The following is a 14,716-nucleotide window of genomic DNA, read 5'->3' on the forward strand; positions in this document are numbered from 1 at the left end:
TTCTCCCAGTTTGAACTCACGTCTGAAAGAGATCCTACAAATTGGACAGAAACGGTACTTCGGGTGTTATTCTTTTTTTCTCCATTAAGCAAAGCAAGCAGCAGTAGCTAAACCGTACCAGAGAATCATCGGCAGAATCCGACGTTCAACTGGGAAAAAGAAAGAAGTTTCAGAGGAAAAGCAAACGATTCATCTCCCTCCCTTGACTCAAGCTTTGTGGGAGTGGGCTTGCGTTGGAACGTGGATGGCGACCAGCTGTCAATTTACCCGCCCGAGGACTTCCTTTCTCCCCAGGCGCCGTCCGAGCAATCCTCACCCCTGGTGCGGAGGGCAGGAACCGTGGCTTCCCTATCTCCTCCCTCTCCTTCTTCGTTCCCTCTCCCTTCAGCTGATGTGGAACAACTTGGTTAACCTTCCCGCTCCTTTTTTCCATGGAGGAGGAGGAAGCCCCCCCCTCCCGGCGCGGTCCCAGGTAATTATTAATAGCTCCGCGGGCAGGGCAAAGCAAGGAATTGCCGGGGGAAAGGGGGGGGGGCGGCGGTGGCGGGAGAGAAGGCGGCCGGCAGGCACCGTCTCTCCTCACCCGCATCTGCTCCTGGACGTCTCCCCGTCAGCGGCATGATTCCCGCCGCGACGTCGGGGCTGCCGTTCCTCGTCCTGGGAATCTTTCTTTTCCGCCCGCTAGCTGGAAAGCCAGGCCAGGGAGCGACCACTTGGTCTCGCTTCGCCCACCTGCCTTTCCCGGAGGACGCGCTCTTTCTCTACGACACGTTCCCTCGGGGCTTCCTTTGGGGGGCCGGGAGCTCGGCGTATCAGGCGGAAGGCGCCTGGAACCGGGACGGTAAAGGGCCTTCGGTGCTGGACACTTTTGCGCACCGTCACGCGGCGTCTTTTCGAAACCTCGCCGAGCGACCCTTCGGGGACTCGGCCAGCAGCAGCTACGACCACGTCGAGCGCGACCTGGACGGTCTGAGCGCCTTGGCGGTCTCCCACTACCGCTTCTCGCTAGCCTGGGCGCGCCTCTTACCGAACGGCACGGCGCCCGCCAATTTTGCCGGCTTGCGCTACTACGCGCGCCTGCTCTCCGGCCTGCGGCAGCGTGGCATCGAGCCCGTGGTCACCCTCTACCACTGGGACCTGCCTCAGGCCCTGCAGGACCTTTACGGCGGCTGGGAGAACCCGGTTCTCATCGAGCTTTTCTTGGACTACGCCCAGTTCTGTTTCCAGCACTTTGGCCGCCACGTGCGCTACTGGCTCACCATGGACAGTCCTTATCTCGTGGCGTGGCATGGCTACGGCACGGGTAGGCTGGCCCCGGGTGTGCGAGGCGGGAGGGAGGTGGGCTACAAAGTGGCGCACAACCTCTTGAAGGTAAGGATGGAGGACAGAGAGAGGATCCTCAGCTTCTGTGGGCCTAATTCAGGGGTCGGCAACCTCGGCTCTTTTATGACTCGTGGACTTCAACTCCCAGAATTCCTGAGCCAGCATAGCTGGCTCAGGAATTCTGGGAGTTGAAGTCCACGAGTCATAAAAGAGCCGAGGTTGCCGACCCCTGGCCTAATTGCTGTTCTTTGCTAAACATTGTTTCATTGAGGCGCTTGTCCGAAGTAGCCGGCCAGATGCTTGACTTGTATCCAGGAGAATTGATGGTTGCCTTGAAAAGTATTCGGACTCCTATATTTTCATCCGGTACCCACTTGTTACTCAGGTTGGCTGAGAGTTGTGAGGAGTTGAAGTCCAACAGTTATGGAGGGCACCGAGTTGAGGGAGATTGATCTTTATCTTAGAGCAGGACTGTTCCAGTTAATATTCCATTCCTGTACCATTGTACGCAGAAGCAATTTCCAGTGTGCTTTGGTGGGGTTTTACTCCTAGCTAATATAGAGTTAAACTGTTAGACCTTGGCAGCAAATAAACAGTCTTGAGGCAGATTAAACATTACATTATTGTAGTTTAATGTTACTAGACTATGGCAACATTTCACAAGTTGCCCCAGCTGTAGATTTAAACTCAAATGTTAAGATTTGCAATAAATGAGCATTTGAATAAATTGCCATTTGACAGAATACTTCAAATGGGAATGAACAGATATATAACATAATAGGAAGAGACACAGATATTGAAAACCTTGCTTTACCTGGAATAAATGCCTGGCTAATATGAATAGAAATGAGACACTTTCCTGGCATTTAACCCACTTGGTAGTGAAAATAGGTTGCAAGTTATCCTGCAGTAATCTAATAAGATTTTATTGGTACTCTTCACTCACTTATCAGCAAGTAGCTATGTAACAGCTACAAAAAGTGTTATTGCTCACATTCTCTACACCAGTATTTCTTAATCTTGGCAGGTTTAAGATGCAAGATCTTCAACTCCCAGCTTCTTAAACTTGCAGAGGTCAGGAAACAGTTATCTGTATCTTTGGGTTCCCATGAACTCATTTGACATTCCTGGATTCCTGAAACAAAGATCAGAGAGTTGAATTTTAAAAAAGAAAGCATCAGACAAAAAATGTTTTCAGCACATACTGTAACTTACTGGGGGAAAATGCTTGAGTTTAGTGACAGTAGCTGGCTTGCTTAAGAGATATGTTTCATTGTAAATATAGCCCAAATAGATTCCACTGTGTTGAATGAAATTTATCCCATTAGCAACTAATGTTCTCAATCTCCAACCATTCAGTAATTATATCTGATTTTGCTTTTACGTTTTTATCTTAGTACAACATCTTAATTTAGCTTGTTAGTATTGTTGATCACTACTGTTTGCAACCTTCTAATCTATATGTTTATATAATGTTACAGTAGATACAGGTTTTATTTTAAAAGCTATATTTTTTAAAAAAGAATATGATGGAACAACAATCAATTTTTTGTCATTTCTTCTAGAAAGGTTTGAGGGAATGCTTTACATAAAACATGGCTTGAACATAACCACCTTTTTTTGTAACCGCAGTACTGTATATTTTTTTAAAAAAAAAGTAAGTGGAGCTAATATATTTAACTTTAAAAGTCATTACAGCAATTAATTTTAATGACTTACCTACAACTACCTAAAAAGGTCCTATCTTTGGTTTAATGAGTTTAGGAATGGGGATGCTGTGGCAAAGATTGATGCATGCAATGTTCACAATATTAATACAATATTAAATTGATCAGGCACAGAGATAATAACTTATTTTATTTCTAAAAAAAGGAATTATTTCAGTAAATCCAACACCTTCACTTTTTGTTATCACTTCATCAATTTTATTTGCAAGGCCTTGGCATTCTGTATAATTTGGGGCCACATAATTCTTGTGAATTCTCCTATATTTACTTGGGTTAGAATTTGTTTATTGCATCAGAGATTAGATTACTTACTCATCTTCTGTTTCATGTAGCTTTTCAACCATAAGGCTTGATTAATGTGCCCAATGAAATCAGTGAAATGAAACTGAGTTAAACAATGCCACATCTTGTCTTGTGCACTGAATAGTGACAAGTTCCTCACATAAATATATTATAGCAATATTTGTCAGTTGAGAAACTTTTGAGGTTAAAAGCTTTAATTATCAAAGATCAATGTCAGGATGAACCCTTGGAAAAAATGAGGCACAATCCTGTGCAAAGTTGTTCAGATTTAAGGAGTGAACATAAGGAAGAGTTCAAGTATAGATTTTGCACAAAAAAAACAGATAACAGGTAAAAAACTTTTGCTTAAAATTCTGATACAAATGCCTGTCAGTAAGAACTGGTTACACTAAACCAGGGCTTTTCAACCAGTGGTACGGGTACCACCTGTGGTACTTTGGCACCTGGCAGGTGATACGCGACCATCCTAAAAAAGTGGTAGCGGGGGAGGGGAATGAGCTGAACCGGTGGCAGCACCGCACAAGCCTGAGTGAGAGATGGCTGGAGCTGCAGGACTGTCAGGGCTCAGTGGAAGCACAAGGATCAGTGCTTCTTTGGGGCTGTCAGGGCTCAGTGGAAGCGCCATGATTAGCACCAGGCTCCAGCTGGAGCTTGGTGCTGATCCTGGTGCTTCTGCTGAGCCCAGAAGAAGCGCTGATCAGTTGGAATGTACGGTCACAGTGTTCCAGGGTCATGTGAAGTGACCAAAACCTGCTGCAACCACCTAGCAGACGGGGGGGGGGGGAATAAAAACCAACAGAAATGCTCACAACAATGAAAACCTCAGATAGGAAGAAGAGCGCTGCTGGGTGGGCAGGCAGGTGTCTTGCTCGGCTGTGGCTTGGGGGGCACTTTTTTCAGTGGCATTGTAACTTCGAACAGTCACTAAGCAAACTGTTGTAAGTCGAGGAATAGCTGTACTTCATCACTTTTTTCCTTTTTTTTGTGGTCATCAAGTTTTGGACATCTTGCTAGGTGACTGGTGATACTTGGATGTTGCCATATCCTAAAAGTGGTACAGTGGGTGAAAAGGTTGAAAAGTTCTGCACTAAACTCATAGCCTGGCTCTTTATAAGGCAGGCAAGCTTATCTCAAAATGAATGTGGGTACAAAGGAAGATTAATGTATGATGTCTAGCAAATTCCTGGGCAGTTGCTGAAAATCATCAAGCGAAAGTAAAAATAGCAAAAATGAGCAGGCACCAATAAGATGTACTCTGTTCAAGAAGACATAAAAATAGGTTCATACAAGGAACAATTCCTAACATACTAGTTATGTTTTCCATACTTAGTGTAGTCCTCGACTTATGACTATAATGGATCTGGGAACTTCTATCATAAGTCATGGTGATTGTAAGTCAAGGCCTCCATATGACTGGACTCAATTTTATGACTTTTTTGTGGCAATTGTTAAGTGAATGCCATACTCAGTAAATGAATGCCTCAGTCATTAAACAAATCCATGTATTCTTATGGGTGTATTTTAGAAGAAACCAACAAAAAAAGTTGTAAATTGAGATAATGTGACTGTGGAACATTGCAACCACCCATAAAGGTCAGTCAGTTGCCTAGTGCCCAAAATCCAGTTAGGTGACTACAGGATGTGTGTACAGCTATTAAAACTCTGGAACCGGTCATACATAACTTTTGGCAGGTCTGTCATAATTTTGAATGGTCGCTAAGGGACCTGTCATTAAATGAAGACTACCTGTATATTTAGTTGGGTTCTCACACCAATAGAACAGAACTCAGTGCAACAGATTCCACCTCCTTTTGCATATTCCTTAAATCTGGCAGAATTATGAGGAATCTCCTAAGAGGCATACACTAGAATGCTTTGGGAAGAGAAAGAGAAGTTCAACAATAAAGTCTCTTTGAGTAGATTCACCTCCCATTGATCTCAAGGATATATTTATGAGGCAACTGTTTTAACATTGCCTTCATCCAGGGTGCATTTTTGATTTCCCAGTCTAGCCTTGATCATTCTGTTTTTCTGTTTATGTCCCTTTTTATGTCCAATAGGAACATAATATACTGTATGTTCCTGTTGAACATATCTTTGATTCCCACTGCCTTTAAGACAAGAGTTGTTAAGAATAAGGGAATTGTCTTTTATTTTTTTGATTTTTGAAATATGAAGGTCTTGCTACGAGAGTTCCTTCTCATGTCTCTTATTTTTTTGTCTATCACATGACTGTCAGATGTAAATAACCAGGAGAATTTGTTGAGGTCAAAGCACAGAAGAGTTTATTATTGCTACCTATACACAAGAATCTAGTCAATTAAGGATCAAAGCTAAATTGGCTGTAGAGAAAGGTCTCTTGTGGCAATTCCAAACTGATGACATATTTAACCCTACCTTCCAGCTCAGCCTGGTCTTCTCCTGCATATACATCCTGAATGTCAGTTTTTCAACTTGCCTCTCTGGTAAGTTTTTTCCTTCCCCACTCTCTCAGTTATTTTGTATATTCATAGTATTTTCTACTTTGTTTTCAGTAAATTGTGCCATTTTTTCTTAATCTACTATATTAGCTGTTATAACTTTCCCACATGATAATAAAATTTGCTGATAGTTTTTATTAGAGATAGGTCAATACAATAATTACATTTATCGGTGACTGGAAACTACTTATTTTCTCTTTTTGCTGAAAAAAGAAAAAGAAAAATGAACTTCTGATTTGTGGGTTTGAGGATTGGAAAGGGTAGCTTATGAAAAGAGTGAAATTGTGATATCACCTTGGAGAGAGAGGGTAACATTTAATGCATTTACATCTACTGTCAAAAAGATTAGGAGCTACTTCTTTATAATCCTTCCTTCCTTCTTGCCTGCGTGCCTTCCTCTTTTTCTTTTCTATTTCTTATTCACTTTCTTTTCTTTGTTTCTTTTCTAATATTTATATTGTTTTTATCTTGTTAAAAATTTCTTCAATAAAAATTATACCAAAATAATAATAATAACAAAAAAGGAAAATTGCTGATACTGATTGCAGGGTATAGTAGGAATATTTAAATCACTATTTTTGGACACCTATATGGCTCTTTGGAATAGAAGAACATTTATCCAAACCCTATTTAAATATGAGAACCATTTTGTTAAAGGCTAAGAAGCTTTTACTCTTATTTGACTGCTGACCTTTCAATTATATTAAAGTTTTGTGATGACAAATCCAAAATACATAACTTTTCATACAATACAAGTATAATGAACCTATATATACAACCTATAAATAATAGTGCTGTGGTTTGTGAAAAATTTAGCATGTTCTGTTATTGGTGGGGTGAGGTATAAATTGTCATTATTATTAAATTCTGAACTTCCTTCATCAGGTCATCTCAAGACATGTTATCCTTTTGTGTTTTCTCATGGATAAATTCTTCCTTTGCAGTTGAGAGACATGCATGCCACATGATCCAGTTTGTGAGAACATCAATTTACATTTAATTTTTCAAACAATTCATGGAAAGTAAAGGCAGCTAGTTAGATTTCATTCTTTGAACAGTATCCTTAGTTTTTTTTCTTACTGGCTAATATCACATGCAAACTCACTACTGAGTTTGTAGTGAAATTGATTACACTTCCTAATTTCTTGAAGAAGGCTGTAAATAGATAGTAAGAGGGATTAGAAAGATATCTAGTTCACACATGCTAAGTCATGATTTTTGTCAACAATAGTTTGCTGAAGGAGTCACAGCTGTTTGGGTACATAAATTATATTAAATCATAATTTATAAAGCAGTAGCTGGTTTGTAAAAGCTTTATAAACTGCACATATTATAAACAAATTATGTCATGGTTTAACATTACTTTGAACCCTCTGTACATTAAAGAAATATGTAATGTATGTGTTTTTTTGTTATTATTTTTGACTGATGTGGACAACTGTATAGGTTTAGAAGTAATATGGAAACTAGAAGTATTTATTCCTTCGCCTTCTACTTTGGTCTTGATTAGATGTCCATGTGCCTGCTGTTTATCTTGCCAAATGTGATATATTTCAATAAATAATTTAGGATTAGGGTTACATGTATATGCTAGAAATCTGGATTAATTGGGGGGAGGGTGGAAAAGAGATAAAAAAATCTTCCTCGTACCTCAATGTACTTCAAGTTTCTACATTATCCTTCAGTTTACCCTCATGGGGTAGATAAATAACATCATGCAAAGTGCAGAAAATGTTAGAAGAAAAAGAGTATGAGTAAGAATATAAATATAAATAAGAATATGAATTGGAGTAAAAGCCATTTGGGCATAGTAATTGATTCTGATATTGAGTTAGGAACACTTTAATTGCAGGTGCCATTGTTCTAATTATGATATGTTTGTTTTCAGTTGTCATTTACAGCTTTTGTCTGCATAGCTGTTTTTTTGTTTAAATTCTGTGTATAGACAGTCTGCTGCCAAGTGATTTGTTATTTTTAATTTTGTTGATGGCTCTTACATCATTTCAAATGGGTGCTATGGTGTGAGGCCTTGCTTTGACCCTGTTACAGTTCAGTAGAGAGAGATGAAATATTTCAGGCTAACATTCAGAGTCCTGGTGAACTTTTCTGTTCATGTTAGCAGAATAGGGCTGGTATTTTCCTCCAATTCCCACCCAGCTTTTAAAGTCGTAGAACCCAATTCATTTTGCTGTGGTCACTTAGACATTGCCAGGGCCTCAATTGTTGTTTAGTTGCTAGTTAATTCCATTGGACCATATAAATAAAATATAAGAATATTAACAGCTACAGAAATTTTGGTTCAATAGTGTATTTCTTTCTTTTCTATAGGCCCATGCCAAGGTGTGGCATCTTTATAATGACAATTTTCGTGCTGCTCAAAAAGGTCAAGTATCAATTGCTTTAAGTTCTCACTGGATAAAACCTCAAAACATGGCTGAAAAGAATATAAAAAGATGTCAGAAATCTCTTGACTTTGTGCTGGGCTGGTTTGCTAAGCCTATATTTATTGATGGAGACTATCCTCAGAGTATGAAACGTTACCTTTCCTTGACGTTACCAGAATTCACTGATGCAGAAAAGAACTTAGTCAGAGGGACAGCTGATTTCTTTGCTCTTTCTTTTGGAGCCACATTAAGTTTTCGTTTTGTGGATTCAGACATGCTGTTCCAGCAGCAGAAATCCCTGAACCTGAGGCAGCTACTTTACTGGATAAGCAGGGAATATAATCCGACACAGATCTTCATTGTGGAAAATAGTTGGTTTGTTTCTGGAAGTATAAAGACAGATGACTCCAATTATATGTATTACCTTAAAAATTTCATCATGGACACATTAAAAGGTAAGGTTACTTTTGGCATTCTGGTCATGATATATTAAACCATTTATAATGTTTAAGAGAAGCATTTTTCTTATGTCAATTAAATAAATTCTTTTTGAATGTTAATAACCAAGTATTTCCATCCAACTATTGCACATCCAAGCATCTTTATCAGTTTAAAAAAATAGGCAGAGAGTTGTTGAAATGTACACACTGGTAGACATCCATGTACCAACTCTTGCCACACCAAATTCAGGGGTTTCTCTCCAAATTGTATTGCAATATGTCAGCGAAGACTCAATAAGACTCAGTATGCAGTTGTGCTTCAGTTATATATATCCCTATTTATACTTCTTTGAAAATGAACTAAAGTGTTGGTAAAAGCATAAGGAGGAAAAATTAATTATTATTTTCAAATAACAGCTAAACTACATTTCCCTGGGGAAAATTGAGTTTTCCTGGTGTCAGGTTGTATTAATTTTACATAAAATGTTCTTATTTTTGTAAATAATTGCTAAATTGTGGTATGTTTATAATTCTAAATCCAATTAACACTTGTTTACTATTACAGTCTATATCTTGCAAACTTACAATAAAACAGACAAGACATACATGTGCACACTACTTTGTGTGTACTTTAGATATTATAGTAGGGGAATTGCAAGAAAAGAGTTTATCTTAGAAAAGGTAGGGAAGCCATGTCTGCATCTCTGTTTCTACTGTCTTGAATCATTTCCATAGTAATAACTTACAGCATCTTCCTAGTATCATCCAGCCATTGTTGAAATGATATTATTGTGATAAAGCCTGCCCATATTTTGAATTCAATATTTCTTTTGTTGGTTTCTGCCAGCCCACCAAATTCGCTTCCATTCTGTTTTTTTTATTCTAGCGTATTTAATCCTCCAGCTGTTTTTGAACTGCAACTCCAAAATCTTCTGGAAGGCTCTATTAAGCCAAAGTATTTTCTGCAAAACAGATGTAACTGTTCAGAAGTGTACAGTGTTTAATACACAGGGAAATTAGTTCTGTATTTATTGTTTATTCTTCAGCTATCAGATATGATGGAGTTACGGTGATGGGATATACAGTTTGGTCCCTTATGGATGGCTTTGAATGGGACGGAAAATACATTCGACGGGGCTTATTTTACGTTGATTTTCAAAGCCAGGATAAAAAAATGATAATGAAATCTTCAGGTTTGTTTTACCAAAAGCTGATTCAAGACAACGGTTTCCTCTCAACACCAGAAAGCCAACCTTTTAAAGGAACGTTCCCCTGTAATTTTGTTTGGGGGGTCACAGAAAACTTTCTTCAGGTAAGACAATTGAGAAACCAGATGAGATTTTCTAGTCTTTATTTAGTGTTATTAGATGATAGTTTTGTCTGATTCAATACAAGCATTTTATGATCATATCAATTTGATGGAATTCTCTGATAAAGCTCTTTGTAAGTAACACATGTCTTATCTGTTTCACATGGGAAATATCTATACACATCAAGAGATCAACTACAAAATTTATTATCTTTCAGCTTTTGTTACTACTCTACATATTTGTATTTGTAAACCGCCCATATCACATAAGTGTGATGGCTGGTATAGAAATTTGATAAGCAAACAAATGGACAATAAAATTTTCCCTTTAATAGGTAGTAGATCTGTTGGTAGAAATAGGAATAGACTCAGAGTTGGTCCTAAGTTAGCAAAAAAAGATCTACCATTTTCAGTTATCTTTGTGATAATATTGGTTGTTTTTTCTATTTGTGACATTTAATTCCTTTCTCTCTCTTTCTCTTTCTAGATAGATCCAACACGATCTCAGTTTCTAGACCCTAATATTTATATATGGGGAGTTCACCAAGCCAAGGATCTTGTTAAAATTAATGGAAGTGGTGTTCTGAAACGCAAGCCTCGCTGTGTTGATTTTTCTCATGTCAGACTCCAAATTTCTTTACTTCAAAAAATGCATATCACACACTTTCATTTTTCACTAGAGTGGTCTTTGATCCTTCCTCTAGGCAATCAGGCAAATATAAACCAAACACTTCTATTTTACTATCAGTGTTTTGTCAACGAACTCATCAGAGTTAATATCACTCCTGTAGTTGCTTTGTGGCAACCTAGGGCTAAGAATCAAGGGCTCCCTTTTTCACTGGCCAACAATGGAGGATGGGAGAGCCAACATACTGTGGAAGCTTTTGTTGAGTATGCTCAGTTCTGTTTTAAAAACTTTGGACATCATGTCAAATTTTGGATCACCATGAATGAACCCAATGCGAAGAAACTGACATATAAAGCTGCACATAATCTCTTGAAAGCTCATGCCAAAGCATGGCACTTGTATGATAAAAAATTCAGAAAGATTCAAAATGGTAAAATATCAATTGCCTTACATGCTGACTGGGTTGAGCCTGCCTGCCCCCTTTCAAAAAAGGATGAGGAAGCAGCCAGGCGAGCTTTGGAATTTGACATTGGCTGGCTGGCAGAGCCAATCTTTGGGTCTGGTGACTATCCAGAAGTGATGCGACAGTGGCTTTGCCAAAAAAATCATCAAGGTTTTTATAATTTTCATTTACCTTATTTCTCGGCAGAGGAAAGGAATCTGATATATGGCTCCTTTGATTTCTTTGCTCTGAGTCACTATACCACAACTCTAGTCGGTTCCGAAAAAGACATTCCCAAAAAGTATGATGACCTTCTTGATATCCAAACAGTAAAAGATTTAACTTGGCTGGAATCACCCAGCCAAATGTCAGTGGTGCCCTGGGGACTAAGGAAACTTCTCAATTGGATTAAACATAAATATGGCAATATCCCAATTTATATTTTATCTAGTGGAATCAATGATGAGCAGAATGAGTCTCATGACAAGTTAAGGATATATTACCTGGAGAATTATATTAACGAAGCCTTAAAAGGTAAGGATCTTATGGAAAAACATTCATACTTTAATAACCATGTGTTTTGCTGCATTGGAACAATGTGTGTGTGAAAAATATACTAGCATTGGGGTTTCAGATTATAAAGTTAATATAAACTAAGGGTGTACAGTGGCTTGAAGGCAAGGAATTCCAGGGCACATGGTAGCAAACAAAACATATCTGCAAATCCTTAAACCAAACATGATTTCTAGGATCATATGCTTGGAATAAAATTTCGGTCTTCAGAACCAAAGAATAGCAAGGCCTACTGAAAATTTAGTTTTAACAAATACAAAGCAGGGTGAAAATATTTGTGTCTGAGAAAAAATAGATTTTTTTGCTGCAGTCTTTCCCTGAAAATAAGACCCAGTCTTATTTTTTCTTTTTCTTTCTCCTTCAAAAGAGGCACCAGGTCTTACTTTTGGTGGGTGTGTTTTCCACTCACCTCGTGGTGGTGGCACTGACAGCCCTGCCCAGAAGGCCCACGTCTTCTGCAGCTGAAGGAGCAGCTTCATTCTGCAGCTAAGAATGGAGCTCCAGCCAGCATTTTGCAGTCAAGAGGTCTCTGCAGCTGAGAACCAAGCTACGGATTGAATCCATTGCCCAGTTCTTGGCTACAGAGGCTGTCCAGAAAGGCCTCTGACTACAAAATGCAGGCTGGGGGATGCTGCAGAAGTATTGGGCTGGCAAGGAAAGGCAGGTGTTTATTCATGGGAGGCCTGGAAAGCTCCACCCCCCTGGCCTATCTTGATTTTTAGGCATGTACCTCAGCCCAAAACTAGGGCTTATTTTTAGGGTAGGGCTTATATTAGGCCCACCCCCACCCCCCAAAAAAATCAAGCTAGGTCTTATTTTCAGGGTAGGGCTTACTTTCAAGGAAACAAAGTATGAAACCATTGACTCTAAAAGTGTATGTTTTATCCATGCTGTTAGCCTTTAAGGGTTTTTTTTGCTACCTTTGCAATCTCTTGTGTACATTTTTACCTGTCTGTAAGTTTATACCACAATGTCATTTTAAAAATTGTATATTGTTTTATCTTCTGTTGTTGTGATTTAGTATCTCTTTTAATCTGTTGTTTTTAATGGCCAGGAAAGTTTTTTTAAATTATTTTTTCCTTTGCAAAGATAAAGTAAGAATAAAATAAGGATAGATAGGAAAGGCTGATGGTTTTCAGTGTTTGTTCCAAATAAGATGAGTTGTTTGGATGGGATTGTATTTTCATATTTTTATTTTGATCTGAAAGTAGGCATAGGAAACTTCACATTTGAAAATGAATTTAACAAAATTACATTTATATTGTTTCTATCATTTCTTCTGTATTGGTCATGACATTAAGTGGGTTACAAACTCAGTAGTCAAGAAATGTGTAATAATCTACAGGTAAGATTGCTGCTAAAATAAATACACCACTAATTTTTTGTTCTATTCTTTTCTCCATGTTTTTTTTTAGCCTACACCTTGGATGATGTTAACCTCCATGGCTATTTTGTCTATTCTTTCAGTGACAGAGGAGACTCCGGTTCATATGGCCTCTATCGTTATGTGATAAACAAGTATGAGGCAAAACCTTCGCTGATGTATTATAGGCAGATAATTGACAATAACATCTTGCCTGGCTCAGAAAGTCTAGATCAGCTCTGCTCCAAAGAGATTCTTCATTGTGCAGAATGTGAATCTTTGCAACCCAGAAAATTTTTATTGGTGTTTATATTATTCATACTCTTCGCTTTCATTGTTATTATATTTCTGATGGCTTACTACTCCAAGAAGATTGAGAGACAACCCAAATACCCTTATCCAGTTCTTTGCCGCCTTTCACCTGTGTTACTGGGAGAAGTCTGGAAATAATTATGCAGTAGTCTGTGATTACTGTTGCACTGTGTAGGTCACCTAATGCTGTGATTTCTAAGCCCATAGATGAATCACATCCATGGAGTTTGTATGATTCCTCTTGGGATTTGGTGTTAGCATTTTTTACTTTTAGTTCCCTAATATTAATTTCATCTCTCTTCACCAGTAAGTTGCCTTGATTCATCAAGGGAGATGGAGGAGCAGAACATTGCCTTTTCTTGCATAATTAGAGATCCTCATGTCATTGTTCATCTGTACAATGCCGATGGAGATCTCTGAGCAGATTGAATCTGTCTCTTGGTGAGGATGGGATTTGAAATGAATAACTTGTACAAATGCTGACAGGACTGCTTGTTCAGTATGCTGTCAGTGGTCCCTTCTTTCAGTACTCTCCTTTCTAGTCCCCTCTTTTTCATTTCCTGTTTCATACTCCAAAACTTGATTCACCTTCTTTGTGCATGAATATGGCTAGTTTTTTTAATCAGCTAATTTTAGCTCCCGTTGTAGGAACTAGGATTTTATTTCCTAGCTCTCCTATTGTTTCCTGATTATGTATCTCTTTAGTCACCATGAGAGCCTCCCTCCCTTTTTTAGCTGGAGGTTTAAAATTAGATTGATGAAGCTATTAATTTAGATAAGTCATATTTTTAATAATAAACCCTTGGCTATTTAATTCTCAGGATAAAATCAACACCTTATAAAGTCTTAGATTTTAAGAGCTCAGGGATAGTGCCTCTGATTTTTAGGCAGAAGGCCGCATATTCAGTCCATGCACTGTTCATACAGTGTTTGGTCTAAAAGGCTCAATTATCAGTAAATGTTAAGTCAATAGCTATATTCTGGCTGATTCTTAAAATTGAAAATCAACCTAAAAAGAAAATCCAGCATATAAGTAAGAATTCTAAAGGCAAGAAAACCTATAAAAGAGAATATTATATGGTCAAATACGAATGTCTGAAGTATGGGATTTCGGTAGTATTTTTAGTTAATTTGTGTAAAAAGAGGCAGCCAAGGTAATTCTACAGCTTGCCCTCTTTTTAGTTGCTGATGTTCCTCACACTAGTGGAAGAATCTGTTTCATTGGATCTTATATAGGAAAGCTGTAAATAGGGCCAGAGTAAATAGGACAATTGGTAAGCTGTAAAAACAATATTAGTCAGACAGTAACTGCAAGATTGGATAGTTTCAGGTAAAAAAATGGAAGTCAGGCCCTGATCATTCTCTTGAAATGAGCATATTCAGAAAGGAAGAAAATGGAACTAGCAACCAACAAATTTAAATCACTCCTAGC

At 38.5% G+C, this 14,716-nt stretch overlaps 1 protein-coding gene across 1 annotated transcript; it reads left to right on the plus strand.

The window, feature by feature from the left end:
- Nucleotides 1-618: 618 nt before the first annotated feature.
- Nucleotides 619-13,422, plus strand: KL (klotho; the record flags this gene model as incomplete). Its single annotated transcript, XM_081326613.1, has 5 exons — nucleotides 619-1,371; nucleotides 8,162-8,672; nucleotides 9,704-9,969; nucleotides 10,454-11,570; nucleotides 13,025-13,422. The coding sequence occupies 5 exons, from the start codon at nucleotides 619-621 to the stop codon at nucleotides 13,420-13,422; spliced, it is 3,045 nt and encodes a 1,014-aa protein (XP_081182739.1).
- Between the last annotated feature and the right edge of the window lie 1,294 nt (nucleotides 13,423-14,716).

Source organism: Vipera berus (assembly GCF_964194415.1).
Source record: "Vipera berus genome assembly, chromosome: 4".
Classification (NCBI taxonomy): domain Eukaryota; kingdom Metazoa; phylum Chordata; class Lepidosauria; order Squamata; family Viperidae; genus Vipera; species Vipera berus.